The following is a 24991-nucleotide window of genomic DNA, read 5'->3' as shown; positions in this document are numbered from 1 at the left end:
ACACTATTGTAGCTTGCAAATAATGGAATGCGATTACCATGTGCATCTCGTCAGTAAAGCCGGTTCTGTGATTAGTAGAAAATCTCCATCACGTGCTTTCAGCGATGTATCGCCTGCGATTATGAACATGATATTGTGTAGCTTGTCAGTGATCTAAGGCTCTGTGTAGTAAATTGGAAAATGTTTAGAGGAAATTGTATCATGAAACCAGTATCGTGAATTGTATCATATCGTGAGTGGAGTGAATCGTTACATCCCTACTACTGAAAAAGTTTGGGGTCAGTACGTTTTTTTTTTTTATAACTAACAACATTATTCAGCAAGAATGCATTAAATTGATTGGAAGTGACAGTAAAGACATGTAGGGCCAGGTTAAATAAACTGGAAATTAGTGCAGATGGTAGGGGAAAATTCTTCATGTGATTTACTGACTGACTAAGGTGCACAATAAATACAACAAACACAACATCTCATTTCAAGAGCACCAAGAGCAGCGCAAATTACCGACTGCTTTATTGAGCGTTAAATAATGCTGCAAATACCAGTGAATTGTCGAGCAAATCTTAGTAAATCGCATTGTGTGATTCATTTTAATACTCTACTCCCCAATAATTTACCGATCAAAAGGGAAATTCCTACAAATGCGTATTCGATAAGGTGAGTCATGTCCATGCCTTTTCAGCGCTAATTTCCCACCGTGTGTCTTTAGTTTAGCTTTATAACGCCAAATAAAGGTTTGAGTTGACGCAAGCTTATAGTAAATCTGGCCCTTTTTATGTTATGAAAGGTTAATCAAATAAATCCTGTTATTAAGAACTTTCTGCTCATCCAATAATTGTGAAAAAAATGTATCACAGTTTCCACGAAAATATTAAAGAGCACAGTTGTTTTCAGCATTAATCGTAAGTATGAAAATAAATAAGTATTATCTTTAAAAAAAATAAACAAATATTTTCTTATTTATTTCTTATTTTCTAATTTTTCACTTTCTGAATGATTTTTGAAGAATCATGTGATGCTAAAGACTGTAGCAATAAATTACATTTCAAAACATATTAAGCTTGGAAATAGTTATTTTAAATTATAATAATATTTCACAATATTACCATTTTTACTGTATTTTTGGTCAAATAAATAAAGTCTCGGTGAGAATCTTTCTCATCTCCAAACTTTTGATTGCTAGTGTACTTTTTTTATTTGTTCTTTTACACTAATTAGTTCATTCAGGAAGACTGTACTTCAAATCTTGCTTAGTTTTGCATTCTGAGTTATACCAAAGTCCTTTCAGGCAAGTCGTGCCGCTCGGCCGCCATCTTGGCAATGCTTCCGGGCAGCTATTTCAGAATAACAAGACCAGCTCCTATCCAAATGAATGGGCAGAGAGTCAGAACTGCACTTTCACTGGTCACCGGGACATAAAAACAGCATGTATAGAAACAGCAGTGAAATATGATAAAAATCGCAGAAAAATTTTGATGACTTTACCCCAAAATAAGGTTTAAAATGCCTTTTTCCCCACATGTTTTACCTTTACTATGCATGGGCAAGGGTTCCTCAACTGTGTGCATACGTCAGTGGAACCAGACGATTGGCTTAAATGTTTCCCGGCTTGACTGTTAAAAGCAGATGATTGGCTTTACAGCGGGAGGGGCGGGACATGTGCACACAACCGCCATCTTTGCCGTTATGGGTTTTCCTTATATGGTTGTATTGAGGATTGAGGAAGTGGCATGTCTCTTATAAACTGTCTCTGGTTATACTGATCCACCAGCTAAACCAGTACTAAACCAGCATAAACCAGTCTGCATTAGCATGGAAGTCTAAGTTGGTCTAAGCTGGTAGAGCAGGAATTTCATTACATTTTCTGGTGGTTTTCCAAGTTCCCATTGGGTTTTATCATGTTAATCTTTGCTTTGCATCATCAATCAATTCATACAGCAGAACAGTCTGATAAACAAAATGTACAAGATGGAAAAAGCAACAACAGTCACTTGTGGAATGTACAGTTCATCAAAACATCAGACAGTGAATGAGAACATGGCAGAGAGAGAGGAAGGGTGTTTACACAGAATGCATTTGTTAGTAATAACATACCTTACCAGCAATGACGTCTGGAAAGCGTTGAGTGGCCCAGCCTTCCATTATGCACATGATTCAGTGGCACAATAGAGATTTCACATTTGAAGAGTCAACTGATCAAAGCACAATGCACAGATCGCATTATTAATCTCACAGTTGTGAGTTGTTTTAAAGGTGCAGTTAACGCCTCATTCAGTACCTTGATTAGAAACAGATGCCTTCGCTGATCTAGAAGTTATTCATCGCATAGCAACACAGATGCCTTCATGCCATATGAGACTATATTAAGCATGAGTGAATAGCTTTGCATGCACACATCTCTCTGCTCGCTTTAGTGCAGGGATACTTTTCTGAGTGTTGCTACATGCACAGTGAGTCTTGAAAAATAAATAATAAAATTCATATTTGGAATTGGAGCTTATTTTTATATTTTATTTTTAGTTTTAGTAATTTTGTTAGTTTTAGTTTAAGTAATTTGTTATGTCAATTTTATTCGTTTTTAAATATTCCCATTTTAGACTTTGCAATTTTAGCACTTTAACTTCAACTTATTTTATTTCAATAGTTCACCAAAGCAACATTTTAAATCTTTTCTTAGTTTAAGTTTTTCATATAATAAAACTAACTTTCTTTTTTTCTTTCTTTGAGCTAGTGACAATTGTTTGTAGTAGTTTTATTTGTTTAAACAAATAAATACATTTCTTGTTTTATTTAACAGTAGCAATGCTGGCTAAACCGGGCCCCTTGTTCATGACATGTTGTCATCAATAGCTTTTCCGCCCTTTATAGACAGAAATATACAGAATATGCAGTTATCTGAAGCTGAGGGTGTTTTAATATAGTCACCATCATATTAAATGACTCAGTAGGAACGGTTTGACAGTTTTCTACGATTGCATTCCTTCCTTTGAACTTTGGTTTGGAGAAGCTGAATCAACAAAACAAGTGCAAAGCCCATGCAATCCCCTGGAATACAAAACAGAGACAAAGACTTTGTCTGAAACAAAAACACATGTGTCCAAATGTTGCATTGGCCATAAGTGGTCCATCTGAAAGATCAGGAGCAACTGAAACAAAAGATGAAATCCAGAGTCATCACCCAAGATAGAAATCGATGATTATCCAGCAATAATGATCAGTGGTTAACACCCTCCTGGAAGTCTATTCATAGTCCAGCCCTTGTGTTTCCTGTCTAGATGTGATGGTGTGGTCAAACGAGCGTGTGATGTGCTGGGTGCAGTCCATCGGCTTGAAGGAGTATGCAGATAATCTGACTGAGAGCGGTGTGCATGGTGCCCTGCTCGCCCTGGACGACACATTTGATTACACTGACCTCGCCCTGCTCCTGCAGATACCCAATCAGAACACACAGGTACAATGACAGCACTCCTTTTACACACTTTCAGACATGACCAGTGTTGGGGAGTAACTAGTTACATGTGATGGAAGAATTACATAATTTAACTGTTATCAGTTACTTTTTGTAATTAGTAATTTATTTATTTATTTTATATTTTAAGCAGGATGCCGTTAAAGGGTTAGTTCACCCAAAAAATAAAATTAGCCTATAAATTACTCACCCCCGCAGCATCCTAGGTGTATATGGCTTTCTTCTTTCAGACGAATCCAGTTGGAGTTATATTAAAAATTGTCTGTTCCATGGCACTCAGCGGGTGTTGTATGAATCAGTCTAAAAGAAGTTCAATAAAAAGCACCCATCCTTAATAAAAAGTGTCTCACACAGCTCTGTGGGGTGAACAAAGGCCTCCTGTAGCGAAACTATGTTTTTCTAAGAAAAATAACCATATTTAAAACATAGTAATCACTTTAACCTAGCTTGCGCTCACTGTTGATACTCATGGAAGTAGTTTTGGGCTGATGGCATATGAGGTATATGCTCAGAATTGAATCACGTGGAAACGCAGTGCAAAACAACGTTCACTAATTAGAAGTACAAAATGAGGATTTGTAAAGAAGAATGTCGGAGGATTTCGCTACAAGCTGAGAGGAGACTGGTTTTCCTTTTACTACAGTAAGGAAACTTTGCTTCCTTTGATCCTGTAAACAAACATTGGTTTTCACGAGACTCACTGGCACAAGCGCAGCGCTGACCTCATACGTCATGCTCCCAGAACTGCTGTGTACAACTGTTGGCGCAAGCTAAATTAAAGTGATTATTAAGTTTTAAATATGGTTATTTTTGCTAAAAAAAATTAATAGTTTAGTTACTGGAGGCTTTTGTTTTCCCCCCTGGAGCTGTGTGATATACTTTTTATTAAGGATGGGCACTTTTTATTTAACTGCTTTTGGACTGATGCATGCAACACCCGCTGAGTGCCATTAAACACCTTGAAAGATTTCAATTTTTAATACAACTCTGACTGGATTCGTCTGAAAGCTGAAAGTCATATAGACCTAGGATGACTTGAGGGTGAATAATTTATGGGCTAATTTTCATTTTTGGATGAACTAACCCTTTAAGTGCTCATTGAAGAGATGAGTTTTCAACTGTTTCTTTATTATTGTCAGGGATAATGATTAAATTCATTATGCCACTAAATAGAAGTTTATACAGATATAATACATTTTATGATGAAATTTTGTTTTCATTGTTTTCATCAACTCAAACTGTCACATACGAATGTATCACAATGTCCGCATTTTTATACAGACTTCAGATGGAAAATGCACATACGAAAAACATATTTGTTTAGGGTGAATAAATGTTATTTGATAAGAAAACATGTTAATAAAATCTTACATGCACATCAAACCATGATTTTTTTCTTTTGAACAAATGGGATAGAAGCACTGCTTTCCTTGCAAATTGTTTCTGTAATATTCCAATTTACTCATAAATGAAATTTACTCATAAAATAAATATTTATTTACACTGACAGTGTATTTATACAGTAGATGCATTTTTTTAGCATTGAAACCCTGTTGATTCATCAAGTCTCCAAACAATAAGAGCTTTATAGATGAAAGCAGCGCCTACTCATTACTCCTGACTGGACCGGGTTGATTATATGTAAAGTATGTTTATTCCACATCCAGGCACGACAACTTCTGGAGAAGGAATACAACTCTCTCATCGCCATGGGAACAGAGAGGAGGCCAGACGAGGTGAGCACCATGGGACATGAACACAGCTGGATGTTGATCATCCTTTACCTCCCACCACTGAAAGTATAATGACACTCCTCTTACAGGACTTTCAACAGTCAGATGCCATGATGACATGACTGATAGTTGAGTTCAGAAGTCATTCTGGTGTTTTTCCTCTGTTCCTGTGTCCTGTAGGATGGCACTAAGACGTTCACACGCTCCCCTTCATGGAGGAAGATGTTCCGGGAGAAAGATCTGAGGGGCGTGACCTCTGACTCCTCAGAGACCTTGCCTGCTAACTTCCGTGCCTCAGCCATCTCTACCCCCTCAGTCACCCTGAGGAAGGTCCAGAGCGATGGTGAGCTCGCACATTCTCCACTGTCAAGACCCTTTTTTAATTTTAATAATCCTATTACAGTTTTTTTTAAAGGGGTCATATGTTGTTGCTGAAAAAGAACATTGTTTTGTGTATTTGGTGTCATGCAATGTGTTTATGTGGTTTATGTTTCAAAAAACACATTATTTTCCACATACTGTACATTATTGTTTCTCCTCTATGCCCCGCCTTTCTGAAATGCATTGATTTTTACCATGCTCATCTTTCTGAAAAGCGAGGTGTGCTCTGATTGGCCAGCTATCCAGTGCATTGTGATTGGCCGAATACCTCAAGCGTGTGATAGAAATGTTATTCCAAACTTCCAAAACTATTCCAAACGAAAATCAAAATAAAATAATGCATTTGTTGCATCCAGTGGGGACATAATTACTGATTATAATGACTTAAACTGTCTTTTACCCGTTGTGTATAAAACCATTTTATGTGTATAAAACCATATGCATTTTTTATTGGAGAAACGACAAACAACAAGTGCTACTCTAAACTGCTCAAAACTCACGTTTGAATCATCAGTGGAAAATTATTTAAATATGAAAACATACTTACAGACTGTGAATCAGAACACAGGCATTGAAGTCTACTCTCCCAGGATCAGGAAACAGTTCTTGTATATTGTACATATATTGTATGTAATTTCACACCCACTGAATCGAAAAAAAAAACTCCACTTCAGAGTCTAAAAACAAATCATTTACAATAATTCCATAACAATAGCAAAGCTTGTCAAGCAACAAAAACACTTTGTCACTCACAAAATGATGAGCTAAAAACACAAACAAGTAGCATTATCTAGTGTTTACTTTTGTAACAATTTTTTTTTTTACAAAGCAAGAATGACAGCTGTTTAAAATTCCCTGCAGAATATGTTACATAGTTTATGTTTACAATACAGTACAAAACTGGTTCCAAATTGTCCCCTTTTGAATAGGCCTTAATGCAGTTACCAGCTACATATATATATATATTTTATAGGACTTAATTTGTTAGATTAGCAATATATTCCTATATGGCATTATTACTGTAGATGTAATTGTCTTATTCAATTGTGTTTTATGAGTTTTTGCAGTGATTATGTCTAAGTGAGAAAGAAATACCTGTAAACTGAAAGATGTCTGAAGCTGATGGGGTCAGGAAATGGCACAGGCCATTTCCCAGGGGCACGTGTCACGGGCATGCATGCCAACCATTAGTGCATTAATTTAGTTTGATCACTTTGTGTGTGAAATATTGCATACTAATATACATAATACAACATACACGTGACCAGTAAGCAGACATTCAATACAGTATACTATTACACAGCAAACATTAGAATAGGACACACCATAATGCAGATAAGAAATTATGAATCAGAGGAAAAACTAATGAAAAGATTGGACCTAAAGACCTGAAGAAGATAAGCGTGGCTTTGTGGAAATCCCAGCAATTAGGTCTGAAATAACTTTTATGACGGAGGGATTTTGTGTTAGTTTTCAGATAAACTTTTTAAGAAGATTGTTTCCTTATGAGAAAGTGGTGCCGAAGTGAATGCTGTATAATGCTGTTTAGAAATACATTTTACAGCTACATCTCTCTTATCTGTTTCTTCAGCATCTCCAAGGGCAGAGTCTGGCTCAGTGAGGACCTACTCCTGTTGAGGGACTGCAAAGGTGAGACATGACTAGCTAGCTTTTTTTATGACATAGATGTATTATTGTAGATAATTTGAAAAAAGAAATAAATAAATATAAATAAATAACAGACTTTCTAAATCTAGAAAGCTAAACAATTTATTTTATTTTATTTAACAGAACAGGATAAAGAGTTTTTTTTTTAACAGAACAGGATAAAGAGTAAAGTATGTCATGGAAGTATTTAATGACCATGTGTGGGCAGGGCCCTAGATTTGTGGTACGCCACTAGCAAAGATTACCCTCTGCTGATGCCTGTAAATACCAAATCGCGAAATTTTTGCTCATTTATGAGTTTGACTGTAGCGTTTAGCATTCTGTTGGGTTTCCTTGGGTTGCTATAATGGAGTAGACTCCTCTGTATTTTGCTTGCTCTTTATATGTCTGTGACATTAAACTTGTTTTGGAAAGGATGTTGCTTTTCATGTTTTTATTGAGATTCATCATGTGCTTTGGGTTTGTGTGTGAATCATTATCAGGCCCACATGGAGTCTGTGGCCACAAAACTTTGTAGAATTCTGAAGTCCTTCACACACAATCAGCCCTCGTTTCCAGCTGTGAAAGTGTCATACTTTCAGCACATTTAACACTTTTAACTGGTTTAAAATGCACAATTTATCCTAAATTCAGAAAAATGCACAACAGTCTGCAGATTCCATCTGTATGGAAGCCCATTTTCACCACACAGAGAAAATAGTAATGCATTGCTAAATATGTTTGTGACATAAAAAAGCCATAATTTTGATTAATAAAAAATTATAACAATCATTAGATTAAAAGTTTCAGTTATGACATACAAAGCTGAAACGTTTTGATGGAACTCATCATTTTCAACCTTTTTGTCAGTTACGACTTAATATTTGATAATTTGTCATGTAGAAGTTATATGACAGTCAAAATTGAGATGTGACATGAAAAAGTAAACTTTTTCATCATAACAATTTACTTATAATTGAAACTTAATATCAATTAAGACATTAAATGTCATAATTTATGCTTTTTATTTCAAAATTATGCCTCAGTGTTATAACTCATATCTTTGTCTTTATCTCAGAACATACTTTTTTTTCTTATGTGGTGGAAATTGGCTTCCATAAATCAGACTTAATTGATGCTTTATTGATGAACGTCTATGCACGAAATGTTGACAATGTTTGGTAATTGTGTCTCTCGCACACAGGAGGCGCCGTTGTCAGAGAGCTGGAACCGGCTTTACATTTCATTCACGGGGAGGAGGGGGGATAAGCAGAAAAAAAGCAATGAATATATACATTTATAAATATAACTCTACTGGTCTGACCATTCTGCAATAACAGAAGAGGGATGAGAAAGAGCAAAAAAAAAAAAAAAGAGCAACATGAAGAATGTACGACACGAGAGTGGTAAGAAATGGGATGGTTGGAGGAATCGGATGACTGTTTAATCTTTCTTTCTGTCGTTCTCTCTTCTCACTTCCTGTGTCTGTGCTGATGGGACGTCTGTAGATGAACTCTCTCGTCTTTCCATCCTTCGTTTCAATGGCACTGCCCGCAGCCCTAGTTCCTCAGAATGGCTTTCGTTGACCGCCTGCAATTGGTCTCTTGAGTCTCTTGCTAGCAAAGGATGTTTGTGGCAACTCAACCTGGACTTCAGGGATGTTTACATACGGTAAGGGCCAGAGGAAGTGTACTTAAGAGCACAGTGGAAGGGCCAGGCTGTGTGAGGCCAGCACTTCACTGTATGTGTTTCTCAATCAGCACAAGCTGAGAAAGGCCGCAGCGAGAGCTAGGCGCGAGGCTGCCAAGGGCACAATTCTTGCTCAGTTACTTCTAGGTGTTTTTTCCATCTTCAAACATTTAGATTAAAGACTAAAGGTCAGCAGAGAGAATCAGCAAACGAAGGGAAGCTGGTGGTGGCAGATAGATCGACGCTTGCGGACCAAGCAAGTGACCAGCAGACATGAGTCCTGATGGACAGAATCATTCTAACAACGCAAGCCATAAAAAAAGATGACAAGTGGTGAAACGGGGGATGGGGAGGGCCAAAGTGAGAGAAAACGTTTAGCTTCTGTGTTGCGATGCATGTCAAACAACCAAGACGACAACGATCTAAAACCTTCGGGGAATAAGACAATATGAAGTTAAAAATACAAATTATGTGTACATGAACATATGAGGTTAAAGAGCTTGGGGAACAATTTGTAAAATGTGTGTATTTTCATTTTTATGATAACTATATTTATTTTCTTTATGTATGTATTGAATAACTGTATGTACATGTTCATTTAATAATTCTGACTGTAATTTAATTTTATCTAGTTTAAAGCGTAAATATGAAATCTTAAGAAAAAACATGGTCATTCAGATATGCTACTTGTATGTGTAAATTTTGACAAAATTGTGTTATGATTCAAAAACAAACCATTACTGTCGATGAGGATGACAGTGACTCAAATCGAAAATGATGTCTCCAAAATAAACAATAATGATAATGATGAAAATCAAAATAAAATAAAGCGTTCCTTATGCTACAGAAGAGTTTTCAGAGGCTCGTTTGTGTGCGAGGAGAGGTTTGTTTGAATTTCCACCACTGCGAGTCAAAGTACTTCCTGTTTTTTATTACAAAACAAATAGAACTACAATCACATATTCATATATTCCATTTTGCATTTTACTAAAGCCCCTCTCACTCTTCCATCTACTTTGTAAAAAAAAACATATGCAAAAGTTTCTACCTTACAAAGATTACATAATACTTTTATTACAATGACTTGATGTGAAAAATGACATCAGACCCTGTGTACAGACTTCCACAGCTTTCAGGGAATTGGACTACAGTTCATTTCTTCCAACACTCATTTTTTAACTGTATTTCTGTAACATTTGCTGAGTGAACAGTACATGGGTGAACAATCGGAGCGGACACTGAAACCAAAGAGGCACATGTTTTGGGACAGGCATTTGAAGGACACCTAACGAGAATGCCTTCATCTGCAATTACAAATTCTGCTGACCTCCAAACAGCTCTATTTTTTTTGGTTATTATAAATACACATATTTGCATGATGTATATGTTTCACATATTGTATAGGAAATATATTAATATCAAGTACTTAGGCTTACATACTAATTCAACAGTAATAACTTATTGTCTGCATACTATAGATACAAAAAACAAATGCAAAAATATACGAAAAGTACGGAAAAATCGTTCTCAGTAATGAGGTTCCCTTGTTTGTGTGACTTTACACACTGGCCTAGCGAGACGTAGATATGGACTGGAGAGTGGAGGAACTCATCGTCACCTCATATAACTTCAAACCAGTATACTGTTTCATGAAACACCATATAAGTTACAGTGCATCCATCTAGAAAAAAACGCAATTGAATGACTAACATTTCAGCCGCATTCTTACATGACTTGACAAGACTTGGAATATCACCAGACATATTATTACCCAAGACAGTTCCCTTGTATTGCTATGAATTGGCAAAACAGGAACACAAAATGGCAGCTCTGGTAATCTAGTAAATCCCACCTTCTAAATTAAAGCACTGTTGGAATCTCCATCTCTCACTTAAATCTGAGACTTGCGCAACCTTAAGTACATGTTTTTTTAACGCTATTAGAGCTTAAGAAACAGCCTTTATGGGACAGATCATGTCAGATTTGTTTGCTGACTTAGAAAAATGTCATTTAAATGTGAGTTTGGCCATTATTTGATAGGGTTTCAGTATTTCCCCATTCACATAGACAGGTCTTACATTTGTTAAAGGGATAGTTGAAAGTTCTTTCATTAATTACTCAGCCTCATGTCGTTACAAACCCGTAAGGCCTTTGTTCATATTCAGAACACAAATTAAGAAACTTCTGATGAAAGCCGAGAGCCTTCTGACCCTCCGTAGACCACAATGCAACAGAAACTTGCGTTTTCCAGACTTTGCACACAAAATGTATTCTTTTAGCTTCGTAAAATTACGGTTGAAACACTGATTATACATGGACGATTTTATGGATGTCCTTTCTGGGTCTGGGAACATTTCAGTTACATTGTGGTCTATGGAGAGTCAGAAAGCTCTCGGATTTCACCAAAAATATCTTGATTTGTGTTCTGAAGATGAACGAAGGTCTTACGGGTTTGGAACCACACGAGACTGAGTAACAATAAAAATGTTCATGTTTGGGTGAACTATCCCTTTTAAATACCTACCTGGAGGCATTGCAAATATGGCTGAAGAGTGAACTGAATTTTCTTAAAAGGTACTTTGATTTAGCCCATACAACCATGGATTCGTTTCAAAGTACTTTTCAGGAGCATAACAACTTGAAAGTCACTGGGTTTTGTTGTATGAAATTCACTAAATATACAATATTTATATTTGGACACTTAAGCCACATTTAAAAATGCATCAGGTTTTTTGCATTATATGTGAAAATATCAAAACGAGGCATTTCTTTTTAAAAGAAACATTGCACAAGTACATATTTATGGTTAACTGGTCTTAAAATCGTGTTCAAAATGAAGACAAAAAAAAGTCCTTTTTGGGGGCCAAACTGATAACTATTCTGCTACAAAAACCTGCATAAACTTGACTTCATACACAAAACAACTTCTAAAAAAGTGGCTCAGAAAAGTGAAAAGCTTGGGCATTATTTGTTAGCAGATGCCATTTGGTTTGATATAATTAGTATTTAATGCATTAAAATGCAAACATGTTTAAAAGTGACTTAGGCTGATGATACATGGGGCAACTTTTTGAGCAACTTTTTTTGAGCAATGTCGCTTCAACATTTTCCCACTGAGAAGATGGCAACCTTGCCCAAAGTTGCCCGGCAAAAAGTTGCCCCGTGTATCATCAGCCTTAGTGTCCAAAAACTCCACCGCTGTAACCATTTATGTTCAACAGGAGAAAATAAATCATACCGGTTTTGAGCAACATGAGGGTGATTTTCATGACTATCCCTCAGCAAGACACTGTGGTACAGCGTTAAGATTTTGTCAAGTGAGATGCAGGAACATCTGGAAAAGAAATATACCCCACACAGTGGACCAGAACAGATATAGTCCTTTAAACGCTCTTTTATTCACATGAACTCTGCGTCAATCCTTTGTTCAGACAGTCAGAGCTATCTGTACCTTCTGCCCTCTCGCCCTCTTTCCCGCTCCAACTTCTTCTCAGTGTAATACGTTCCTCTAGTGAGCAGTACGCAAACACAGGAGGAGTCAATACGGATCCACCTCCATCCTATCCTCTTGTTCTGATCTGAGGTGAGCGCACGTACGTACGACTGCTTGGTTTCGCACTTGCTCATCCAGTGTTTCTTATCCACCCCCAAGCAGCTGGTCCCCTCCACCGCCTGCACTTCACCTCTCCTGTTTGGATCTGGCTTACGGCACTTTGTTTCGTAGAAATACTGCTTGAGCGGCCCAGTCTTGGTTGGGATCTCTTGCAGAATAGTGACGGTGTTGCTCCAATAGTCCACCGCCGTCTTCTTGTTGGTTACCCACCCGGTTTCGGCCTCGCATACGGAGCGTTCTTGTACGCTGTGGCCGACTTGACGCTTGCGGCGGACACCTGGAACGGGACCTTCAGAATCAGAGAGGCCCAAGAGTAAGTTTCTGTATGTTTCTTTGTCGCCTCCGTGGCCAGACGTGGCAGGATCCATCATGTGACTTTCCTCATCCTCAACGTCATTGGCCAATAAGCCCAACTCCAGCATTAAGAGCAGAGGTGGGTGTTTGGGTGGGGAAAGGGCCGGGGAGAAGAGTACCCGCGGATGGGCATCCAGCAAAAGCAGCTGATCTTCTTCTCGTAGGCCTATGTCTTCAAACCCTCCATATTGCTGCAGCAACTCTTTAGCATTTGTCTGAGCTTCGTCCAGATGTTCCTGCACTGGAGAGCTCTGCAGAGAGACTTTGGGACCTTCAAGAGGCCTGTCTTTCAGTTCACTTCTTGCCTTCCTGTCATCTTTAAGTAAAGTCTCTGCCTCAATAATGCTTTCTTCATGAAACTGGCTACGTTCAAGCTGGTAGTCTTTGAGAATATCATTGCTTTTGGAACTGTCTATTTTTTGTGATTTGTATTTCCTAGGATTATGCGGCCTGGAGACATCTGCTCCGGTAGTCCTTCCTCCACCTGTGTAGTCCTGCTCTGGGTTATCGACAAAAATGTCTTCTGTTAGAAGATTATCTTGGTCTGCTCTACCTTTGGATATATGGTCCTCCTTAAACATGCGCTGCTCATCGTCTGTTCTGTGAGAAGCTATGTCATGTGTGCTGTAGTTGTTGTGAGAAGAGTCATGGTCCACTGGGACACTGCTGCTGCTGTCACTGTGGTTTCTGCCAGGCTTCATCATTGCAGCAACAAGCCTGGGCACAGGACTTTGAGAGAAAGGCAGGGCCGAGGCGATCACCATGGCAACCAGGGGAAGCCAGTGCATCACTCCCAAGACGTGTCAACTATAAGTTGATAAAAAAAAAGCAATTATTAGAAAGCACATAAAAAGGAAGAACAGTGGCGATTAAGATGACATCACAAATATTTACTTTGTAATGATTAGAATGTTAGCGTAACAGAATTCATCTGAGTGTAACAGACTGTTGAAACAAAACAAAAAAATAATAAATCCTGCACACTATCCACACTTACAATTGTATCAAAATATAAATGTATTATTCACTCACAACGTTTCGGTCCCAGTTGGGACAGTTCTGACAATCAGATTTAAAAACAACACATGATCAATCGCTGCAACACATGGACACATCATTACCGATCAAAATCAATGGTGTAATACATGATTAAACCTACCTCATCATATATTTTGATACAGTTGTAAGTAAAAGGGTGTGTGGGGCTTATTCTTTTTTGGCTTTGATGTTGGACCTGTTTTTTTGGTTGGTTTTCCAACACACCTATTGATTACCTACAGTTGTCCAAGTGTAACTGTTGATTGGTTGTCAATTGGATGGAGGCAGATTTTAATGCAAGCTTGCTTTTAATTGTAATAAATTGATAGGGTTTACCGGAAAAGTCCAGCATACCTCACTCGAGAGAAGTATGTTGTTTCACCAGAAGATTATTTGAAATAAAAAAACAAAAAAAAAAAACATGTATGGATTAAATGCTCACAACTGGATATATAACATGCATATGGAAAATAGATAGGGTATGTTTCATTTTATGCTGACTTGAGAATAAGAAAAAAAGTCAACAATGTAAAATCAGAACTGGGAGATCAAATTTGCAATTGGTGTTGTATACTTTTTTTACTCTTGAGGTGGAAACAGGATTTCAAAAGAACAGGCTCAATGCCAGCTCATAAGAAAATGGTAAAATAAGCCTAAAACAGTAAAACTATAGCTTTACAGCTCTGGCATGTTAGTGGAAAAAAAGATGCAAACTTGCTTCACTATCGCTTGCTCCGGTTGCTTGGCGCAGACATGAAGTCACCGGCTAGCCAACATCTGGCAAAGCCCCGCATGAAATAAAGACACGAACAGTGTTGGTCTGGGGCTGGCCTAGCTTACACGAGACCACAATCAACCCTGGTATGTGTGGAAAAGGTTGTAAATTCCACAGATTATGAGTATGACTGAGATAAACAAAAAGATGGCACTTTACAACAGAATAAATAAATAAATAAAAGAAGATGATGTTGCTTTAGGCCTCAAATAAATGCTCTTTTCGTCATCTTTTATGATTTTTATTTGTAGGTTTTTGTTCTTTGTGCTCCTCTTATATCCTTTTTTCCATACATTTGACCTGATGATCCCATATTCACATGCTTCTGTAATATGACTCTCTGCAGTACTGAGAATACCTCAGAGATGTGGGTTATTTATTGACAGGAACGCCAAAGTTCAGCAGTCTTCTACCTAAGATAAGCTCCTGGGTGGTTACTTGCCCAGTTGTAGTGATTTATGAGCTTATTTAGTGGGGGTCAGAGTAAAACTACACTGACAGAAGATGACTTTCAGCACTAAATGAGCAAACACTCATACTGTCAACCACCAGGTGGAAGCAAAACCATCACATCAAAAATGATAAACGCGCCTCATCATTTGGCACTTGTGTAGTTTTTTGAAAAGATTAATTCAGTACAGAAACCAAAATATCATCAAACAATATATAAAATACACTGCTGATCAAAAGATCGGGGGCTTTTTTATTTTTCTCTTTTTTACAATAATCTCTTATGCTCCCTAAGGTTGCATTTAAGGGATCAAAAATACAGTATTGTATTAATATTTGTATAAATATAATTTATTCCTGTGGTGGCAAAGTAGTATTTAGTGTCACATGAACCTTCAGAAATCATTTAAATATGCAGTTGTATATTGCATATTGTGCTCAGTAGTGCTATTTTTCCAGGATTCTTTGATTTAATGCATTGATGCAGAAAAAAAAAATCTTTGAAAAACCTTACTGACCGGAAACTTTTAAATGGGAGTGTATATGGAAATATGACATTATACTTAATGTATAAAAAATGAGTGCAAACTACATAAAGTGTGTAAGCTATGAGGTGCGATGCTTTTAACGGCAACAAAAACATATCTACTTAAAATGTAGACAATTTGCTTTCTAGCAAGTGTTTGACAAGAAAAATATGACCACACAGACCAAGAGTGTGTCATCGTGCTGATGATACCGTGAGGGATGCTCTCGACCTTTCCAATGTTAAGGCCAGGTGTAAATCACTCATCAATCCTGTTGTTGTTGTGCTGAGAGATGAGGGAGGGAGAGGCATTTAGAGAGAAAGAGAGTTCAAGAAAAGAAGAATTCTCAGAATGTCAGTCATGGAGCTTCAACTGAGAAAACTCCTCCTGGGTTTCCCCAGGCGGGACACGCTAGAATGCAGGAGGGGGCTAAGGGTGAGTAAAGCCAGTGACTGTTCGTTTGAGAAGAATAGATAATCATTAGACTCATAGGGAGAGAGTGGGTGGACAGAAAGGTTGTGTGTGAAGTGCAAACTCACCACTTGTGACGCTCATAATAACAGCACCCCGCCCCGGACACGGTTTTCTAATAAGACTCAAAGCAAACAAACACACTCGCACATAATACACTACTGAGCCTGCGGTCACATGCAGGGAAAGAATGTCACCAAGTCCACACGTATACATGCCGGGACATGGAGCACTACACGTATAAGTGCTTACTTCCTGTTTACGTTCAACATAGGAACAGTTGTGTTATGTGCAAATGAGGCTCTATCATCTTTTAAATGCAAATATTGCTTAAGGGAGCTGTGCTTATATTAGAATGTCAGGTATTTTCGCTGAGAGATTTATAGCCTTGGACAACCGCAAATGATGACAGAATCATATTTTATGCATCTGACATGCCTTCATGCTGTCTCAGAAACTACAAAATGCTACAATATCAAGACAATTATCATTAAATCCCAGTATGTTGTTGACAGCTGAAATGAAGTTACATATAGGACAGCATGGAAGAATCAATATTTAGGTATTGCTTCACAATATTTAGACTACGTTTAGATTAAAAGGCCAACGTCATGTGAGTCCAATAAAGGACAAATCTTGTTTGAAACCCACGAAGGCAAGTTTTTAGAAATATACTCTTTGCACTCGTGTTGGTTTCATACGGTTTTGAAAATGGTTTTCTCCATTTTCAAGAAAAGATTACACTGAATGACTCTAAACATGTGTAACCATCAAATAAATGTACTAAATTATTTTCTCTACACCTCAAATATGTGATTATATACATACATATGAATCTATATTAAAACACATTTGAAGTAACGACAAAGATTTTCAAATATATGTTTATATTCATGATAAAATAATCAAGTTTTCAGATGTCACACCACATGGCATTTTTCAAGTAAACTGAACTAATCTAGCCTTGTCATAAAAAGGTCAAACTGTCTGATGTTTTAGGAGACTTGCTGAACTTGAAACACAGTCATGGGTGTTTTTTCCCATTAATAAAAAGCATGTTTAACATAGAAGAACTGTTTTTAAATTACTTTTTGTATAAACTGGAATTTTACCACATAAAATAACTTATTTACTAAAGTTATGTGTAAAAATAAAAGCACTTTTCATGGTTGAAGGTAGTATGTGTGTGTGCACACCTAAGTGAAAAAGGGTGTAGTGCATGTATATGTGTGTGACCAGAGAGGAAGACTTGCTGGTTATTATGTATGTTTGCTTTGGAACAGGAACACAAACAGTAGGCAGGCAGACACACGTGCAGGAAACATATCTGTAGACGCTGGGCGACATGCAGAATCACTTCATCAGTGCGCTCCATTTGCAGCAATGACATGCTTCACAAACTCTGCCATCCAGAGTAGCCCTTCACTTTCTCTCCTCTCCTTACGCACAGCTCAAAAATGAGCCTCCAGCCTCACATAAAAAATGCCAAGCTCCTGAACACAATGAACCCGCATGTTTAACCCGATCTTATACACTCTACCTCACAGGAACCTGTGCGCACACATCCACACATATCTTTGATCTGACCCACTGCTCCCACCCCCACGACAAGCATAATCTGCCATCTTCTAGACAAAAGCCACCTTAGAACAACACTTTGGCTCTCCCACCTCGTTCTATTCTCGGTTTCACGCCACTGAAAACTTTAAACCTGCATTATAAACAACCTCTTTCTAAGATTTTTCACTGGAAATCAGCCAGAGGATCCACTACCACTTCACACTATAATAAGCCTGTCAAATCAATTATTGCAGATGTATGGACTTTATTATTTATCCTCTCCAATCCGAACAGAAGCGTGACTCACGACAGACATCCCACAATCCCCCTGTTCAGACTTGACGTGACTGACAATTTTGGAATTTTCCCATCGTCCCACTCACCCTATAGACTCCGCCATAAGCGGCCAACGCAGCACAGTCTGAACTCCCTTACCACACTACAAAGACGTGGAGGGAAAATGAAACATAAAGATGCATGTTTAAAATCAAGTTAAACAGGTCATGTCATGACGAAATTTAATTGTATAATTTGTTTAATTTACATTTATATATTTTATATTTATTTGTATTATAACTTTCAGAACTCAAAACATTTTATCCAGACCAAAAACAAGACCATTTGTTGAACTGAACTGCAGAAATGGCTTCCAGCTTCCAAAGATTTCCTATTAGACAGCTGAAAATATAAACCAGTGACCAGCCACGTTTACACATTGCTATTCAGTGTTTAGCAATCTGTCCAAACCAAACCCAGTAAAAAATAAGGAAGAGGATTTAAAATTATTCAAAAGTAAAGAAAGTCATTTTTCTAAATTGGAAATTTTAAATTTCCTTAATTGCATCACTGTAGTTTGTGTGGCTTTATAAAGATGACTTTATTGCAGACTTTGCAATAAGGCTTTAACTGAAGGATGGGGCGATGCCAATCATTATATATAAAAATTATAATTATAAAAAAACCTCTTGGGTAAAAGAAAAAAAGATAAACAATTGTTTGACCTCTTAAATATTAGTTTCACGAGTTCACATCTACGTATATTTAATACAGTAAGGTTATGCGTATTTGGCGTGCTGTCCGGGTGGAGGGATCCGAGCTCGGGATGTGGCCCGAACTCAGAGTACTCCCCCCTGTTGTGGTAAGAGTAGATGGATCTATAAGTGAGGAGAAATGGGGTGGAGGAGGGATGCTGAAAACTGTCAATGAACAGAGGTAGGTTCTGATGTTATTTAAACCTTGTCATGAGTTGATTACTGATTGGTCTCCACTTGTGTTAATCAGGTTAATGAACTGCGACTGCTCCTCCCAAACCTTGTTATAAAACATCATTTAAATTGAGAAAGAGAGGAAGAAAGACCTCTTTCCTAAAAAGATACTGCACAAAAATTTCTTGGCAGACAGGGATTATTATTTCAAGACATACATACTGTAACTTGTCCCTCGTCTTTCTCGTAAAATAATTTTTGTCTCTAAATAATTTACATTAAAACAAACCTAGCTGTACAGATGTTTCTGATCAAAGGAACTGTGATGCAAGCTGAGAAATCAGTAGCTTAAACACATCTGAAAATGGCTTCCACACACATTCCACTTACTCCTCACACTTAAGGATATTAATCTCCATCCACACTTTCCCTCTTTCTTCTGAGAAAGAACTTTGGTCTGCTTCCGATCCTGTCTGGATAACTGGAGGAAGAGTTCACATTAAAGTGATACTCCACTCCAAAATGAAGATGTTGTCATTAATCACTTACCCACATGTCGTTCCAAACCCGTAAAAGATTTGTTGGTCTTCAAAACACAGTTTAAGATATTTGGGATAAAAAAGGAAGGCTTTGTGACTGTCCCATAGACTGCCAAATAACTTACACTTTCAAGGTCCAGAAAAGTATGAAAGACATCGTCAGAATAGTCCATCTACCTTCAGTGGTTCAACCCTAACATTACGAAGTGACGAGAATAATTTTTCTACGCAAAGAAAATAAAAATGACTTTATTCAACAATTTGTCTCCTTTGTGTCTCTCCACGTCAGCGTAGCGCCATTTTGGAGAATCTGAGCTCAACGCAAACATTTGTTTTCATTCAAATCAAAGCGTAAATACAAGTAGAAAACGTATCCTAGTGTCGCGGCTGACACAGAAGAGCGCACACTGCTTGTGTTCAGTGGATGTTCTCCAAAATGGTGCAACGGTGATGTGGAGAGACCCAGAGGAGGTTGAGATTGAATAAAGTTATTTTTGTTTTCTTCGTGTACAAAAGGTATTCTCGTCGCTTCATAACGTTACGGTTGAACCACTGATGGCAGATGGTCTGTTCTGATGATGCTTTTCATACTTTTCTGGACCTTGACAGTGTAATTTACTTGGAAAGTCAATGGGACAGTCACAAGCCTCCATTTTTTTTTATCCAAAATATCTGAAATTGAAGACGAACAAAGCATTTACGGGTTTGGAACGACATGGGGGTAAGTGATTAAAGACAAAACTATGCTTTTGTGTTGGAGTATACCTTTATACCAGTAGGTTTATTCTCATTTATTCTGTCTCAGTGGCTGTTTATGTGTCACGGGGTAAGAAAACAGTTACAGCAGTGATCCTCAAATCTGGCTCACGAGATCCACTTTCCTGCTGAGTTTAGCTCTAACCCTAATCAAACACACCAGAGTTTCCTAATCAATGTCTTCAGGGTCATTAGAAAATCACACAGGTATGTACGTCTGATTAGGACTGGAGCTAATCTCTGCAGGAACGTGGATCTCGCGAGCCAGATTTGAGGATCACCGAGTTACAGAAACATTCATTATGTAGTAAACAAAAGTTGTGAGCTTCTGTTTTTGTTTCTGTTTTCAAACGCTAGCTGGACAGGTGACTGACAGGATGTGCATGTGTTATCTATTGTTTTAATGGCTGCCAGCTCCCACACTTTAACTGCTTTAATGTTTAAACTCATTAACACTGACCAACTACTACTCTCGTGTGTAAATCTAACATACATTTGTTTTTTAAAACTTCCTTCAGTATATACGATAAAACGATTTGGATTATGATGTCATTCTGATTAATTGTAAATGCAAAAACAAAAACACACCTACAGTGTATTTCAAACAGCATGTTGGACTGGCTTCAGAGAAGCTTCTTCCGAGGTACGCTGAGGTTGCACACCTGAGCTGGACAGCGGAGAGCTTCGATTTAAACGCACACTGCACGCGAGCGACGGGACAGCACCGTTGAACCGTTGGAAACTAGTTCAATTTCTAGTTTTGTCGATTCGCTAGCGCCTAGCATACTGTTGAAAAATATGAGATCAAGCATATGTGTTCTTTCGCCAAAATGGTTTTCACTCATCTCTTTCGAGGCCCGGGGGAAACGCTTCTCACGATCGCTTTAATTCCGATTGGTAATCAAGAATCCAACTAATTTTTATGAATCGGTTCTTTCAAAGAAATCGTTTCAGGTTAAAAAAAAAAGCTGTTTAAATTACTGTACGTGATGATGGGGTCTCATATTACATGCTCTACTAACCGGTTCAGCACAAATATCAGGCTTACATGTCCAGACAATTGCTCTTTATTGCCGTTTCAATATATTTTTTATTTGTTTATTGTGATTTGTTGAACAGTTTGTTTCAGCCATGATTTAGCTCATTTGAAACATAATTTACCTAAATGTAATTTGCAATAAACAATACTGAAACGTATCTATATCACATGGCTGGAAAGGATGTTTTAATAAAATTCTATTAAAACCAGCTGTTTTCGTAAAACATACTATGAGCTCATGTATCGAAAGAGACTCGGTTCATTGACAGATTCGCTCGGATTGAATTCAGTGAGCGAAATTTTTTGCGAACCGTAAAGATTCGACTCAAATGAACGATTCGTTTGCGTTCGGTTAATTCCAAAGCTTGACAACCTGTCAACGAGTCCGATCAACACCTGCTTCACATTAAGTTAACTGTTACAAAAATGAACCCAAATAAACTGACTATCTGTCATTACACCACTTTATATGTTATCAGCAGTAGACACAATACCTGTAGTACGTTAACATGTTAAATAAAAAAGTGACTGAAAACACGCAGCACCTACTGTTTAGGTGAGTCTCGGGCCACGCGTATCTTCGGAGAAAACCACATTGATTCTACAGTTCGTCAGTCTTACGCAAAAACGTAACGAAATCTCCAGAAGAACTCTCGATTCACATCGTTCAAACTGCAGATGTCTTCCATATCATCTTCGGAGTCCAGTCTGAAAGGTCCACGTCGAGTTGTACTTCCACGGTTATCTGTTTAAAACGCGCCTTTTAATCTCAGGTCTTTCTTTACCCGCGACTTTCTAAAGGATTGGCATGCAAGCGGTGAACAACCAAAGCAATAATACACCGCTTACACTACGTGCGTGAGCGTCAGCTCTACTTTCCCAGCAGTCAGACCACAAATCGCAAGCTCTGAGCTATAAATGTGCAACGTTTAATCTGAAATATACGTTTAAAAAAGTTCGTAAAGTGAACGCATAAGTTCCCGCGCAGAGAAGGTTTGAGTGCTGAAGTAAGGTAAGGAATCTTCATGAAAGGCGTTGAGGGGACAACAGCCAGTGGGAGTGAAAGAGGGCTGGTTTAGAAGAAGAAGAGGAATGGACAGAGTGAAAGAAGACATTATGGTGGAGGGAAAAAAGGACATGGACCATCTGCTGGCGGTGGGTGTTGAGAGTTCTCATAATGAAAAACATAAGAGAGTGGAAAATGGCTTAAATCTAGTGGATGGACTGTCGTAGGAACTGATTTATTGCCAGTAAGTTGAGTTTAAGTCAAAACTAATCACCCCAAGCAAGTGCATCTACACCTTATGACCTTTTAGTTGTTAATAACTGTAACTAAAATTAGGGGAAAGCAGAATTTAATTTAATTCAATTCATGTCAGTTTATGGAATCTGCACAGATTGGATTTTGAATAAGGGTTTGGATTTTATTTTATTTTTCTACAGCATCTAACCCTTGGTTTTTATAGCAGGAGACTTATATCGCCTTCTCTCGTTCTCCCCTCCTCTCTCCTCCTTTCACCTAGCAGAAATTTCCATCCCACCAAAACCCATTTCCCCAGAAAGTTTAAAAAGATGAAAGGATAAGGAAAAGAAAGGAGACAAAAGAGAGAAGTGTTCTGTTACAATCCTGCCCCTGTGAGACTGTCTGTGAAAGAGTTAGGGGATGAGAGAGACGGGGGAGAGAATAAGAGAACGAGAGGGGTACAGAAAAGAGGTTTTCAAATGAGGAATGGGGAACCGGTGTGGAACTTCATATTTAACACACACAAACACACACGAGAACAGGTGAGCACACACACACACACACACACACACACACACACACACACACACACACACAAACAAACAAAGCTCAGTGAGGTCTAAAATGTGGTCAAGCCCCCTCATATCTTCGCTCCTGTCCTCTCTTGACGCTGTTCCTCGCTCTTGGCATTTAGTGCCATTCATTCCCAGTCTTTACCTCCTTAACACTATTCTGTCTCTCTGGTTTTGTCTGAACTTGTTTCGTATGCACTTAGATATTTCAACCCCAGGGCGTATTGGTGAGATTGAAGAAGTGAGAATGAGAGAGAGGGCCACAGGAACAGAGAATGATTGAGAGCGAGGAGTCACTGAGGTATTGAGTGAGATGACAGGCGAACAAAGGTAGAAAGGGGAAGAAGGGACAAACTCAAATGGAGGTACAAAAGTTCTTTCACACACTCGCACTCAGATGGCTAAACACACTGACACGCACATGCACAGAGAGCTCTGATAGCTAATCATTGGAGGATAAAAATACATTTCTGCATGTCATGCAAAAGGTCTTATCAAGTAGTAGTGTGAACTAGCATTACTTGTTTTTGTGAAAGGCCTTTTAGCACCCTACACCCCAAACACCTACAGGGCAACTCATCACACAAGGACCACACCGCATGTCACTAACACTGAGTCATACATGAGAGCTTTTGACGAAATTGCACATCTTTAAGATGCCGTAACCATACCACAGATAAGAGACAGTCATTCTCACGTAATATGACCTTGAGCTTTGCAAAATAAATAGATGCTAATCTTTATCATTACACCAGTGTGTTTTAGTATCATTAATACACTATTAGTTACAGTTTGAGTAAATATTTTGTTTTTATTTTCATTAGAAAATGTAATTCAGTTTTTTTATATAATTTTAAAGATATTTGTATATATAGTTTTTTTCTATTAATGTTTGCTTGTTTTTTTGTATTATTATTATTATTTCAAGTTAAACTAAATTAAAATGAGAAATGTGTCCTTTTTAAAATGTTTTTTTATATTTTATTTTATTTCAGTTAATGTTTATTTTAAAAGTAACAAAATGTTTTTTTATGGCTTCAGTGAACTAATAAGTCATAAATGCATTATACTATTAAAATGTAAACATAAATACAGTTAAAACAATAATGTAAGTAATTGTAACAGTTTTATTTAGTATTAATAATAATCAAAATAAAATAATAATAGTATTTAAAATAGTATAATTTTTGTTTTCTAACCTTACAAAAAGCAATATTAAAATGATGATAAATAGTTTAATAAAAATTCAATAAATGTAAAAAATATAAAAATATAAAGAATTATAATATTAATAATAAATGTAATAATCAAATGTAATATTTATTATTTAATCATATAGCCTAAATGTTAATGTTAGTTCAGTCTTCGTTTAAACTTTGGAAAAGTTTGCTTGCGGTACATTTTGTTTTCTTTGTCCCTTGTTCATAGTGTGTGTCTACATTGGATTTATTTCCATGGCAATGGATATCCCACCTCAAACCTCAAATATCAAAGCAATTACATTCTGTTACATAGCCATTATAGCAATTATTGAAAATAGCGGAGCTGTCAAGGAGACCAGTATGCTGTCCACAGACGCTCTCCTGAGCCTGAGGTTAGATTTATGGTCTCAAAGAGGTGTCATTCATTCATTAAATTCATTTTTCCTCTCTTTATCCCCCCTCACACTCTTCAATTTCATAGATCTCCTTCATTACTGAACCCCACCGCTCCACCTTACATTACCCCCATTTTCTTCACCCCAAGCACCACCATTACCTCTTTCCTGGTGTGTTCTCTCTCTCTCTCTCTCTGTGGGCTGCTGCATGTGTTTCCAATTTTGGCTGTAATGCACAGTTCGCCGCAATCTGACCTAATTAGCCCCCGTCATGTGGGTCCGCCCTCAACAGCACCCACCATGGCAGACAGGCTAGAGGTCAGAAGTCAGGGG

The 24991-nt window shown here is 37.7% G+C and overlaps 2 protein-coding genes across 2 annotated transcripts in view; one reads left to right on the top strand and one right to left on the bottom strand.

The window, feature by feature from the left end:
• The window catches only part of LOC132145046 (liprin-alpha-3-like), a 53241-nt gene extending 43473 nt beyond the window's left edge, over nucleotides 1-9768 (top strand). The window contains exons 28-32 of the mRNA XM_059555762.1: nucleotides 3276-3451; nucleotides 5137-5205; nucleotides 5383-5545; nucleotides 7175-7233; nucleotides 8435-9768. Coding sequence (XP_059411745.1) covers nucleotides 3276-3451; nucleotides 5137-5205; nucleotides 5383-5545; nucleotides 7175-7221 — 455 coding nt within the window. The 3' untranslated portion in view covers nucleotides 7222-7233; nucleotides 8435-9768. The remainder of the gene's footprint in view (nucleotides 1-3275; nucleotides 3452-5136; nucleotides 5206-5382; nucleotides 5546-7174; nucleotides 7234-8434) is intronic.
• A 2529-nt stretch (nucleotides 9769-12297) lies between these two features.
• Nucleotides 12298-22291, bottom strand: LOC132145035 (uncharacterized). The gene is made up of 2 exons (XM_059555751.1): nucleotides 21796-22291; nucleotides 12298-13693 (listed from the first exon to the last, which is right to left on the bottom strand). Exon 2 carries the CDS (start codon nucleotides 13672-13674, stop codon nucleotides 12361-12363), a length of 1314 nt encoding a protein of 437 aa, XP_059411734.1. The 5' UTR covers nucleotides 13675-13693; nucleotides 21796-22291; the 3' UTR covers nucleotides 12298-12360.
• Between the last annotated feature and the right edge of the window lie 2700 nt (nucleotides 22292-24991).

This window comes from Carassius carassius, chromosome 1 (assembly GCF_963082965.1).
Source record: "Carassius carassius chromosome 1, fCarCar2.1, whole genome shotgun sequence".
Lineage (NCBI taxonomy): Eukaryota > Metazoa > Chordata > Actinopteri > Cypriniformes > Cyprinidae > Carassius > Carassius carassius.
Note: the sequence above shows the minus strand (reverse complement) of the source record. Positions and strands in the feature narration are given on the sequence as shown.

Bases quoted from the DNA above. Each gene is read 5' to 3' on its own strand.
- LOC132145035 (XM_059555751.1), bottom strand. From the start codon at position 13,674: ATGCACTGGCTTCCCCTGGTTGCCATGGTGATCGCCTCGGCCCTGCCT.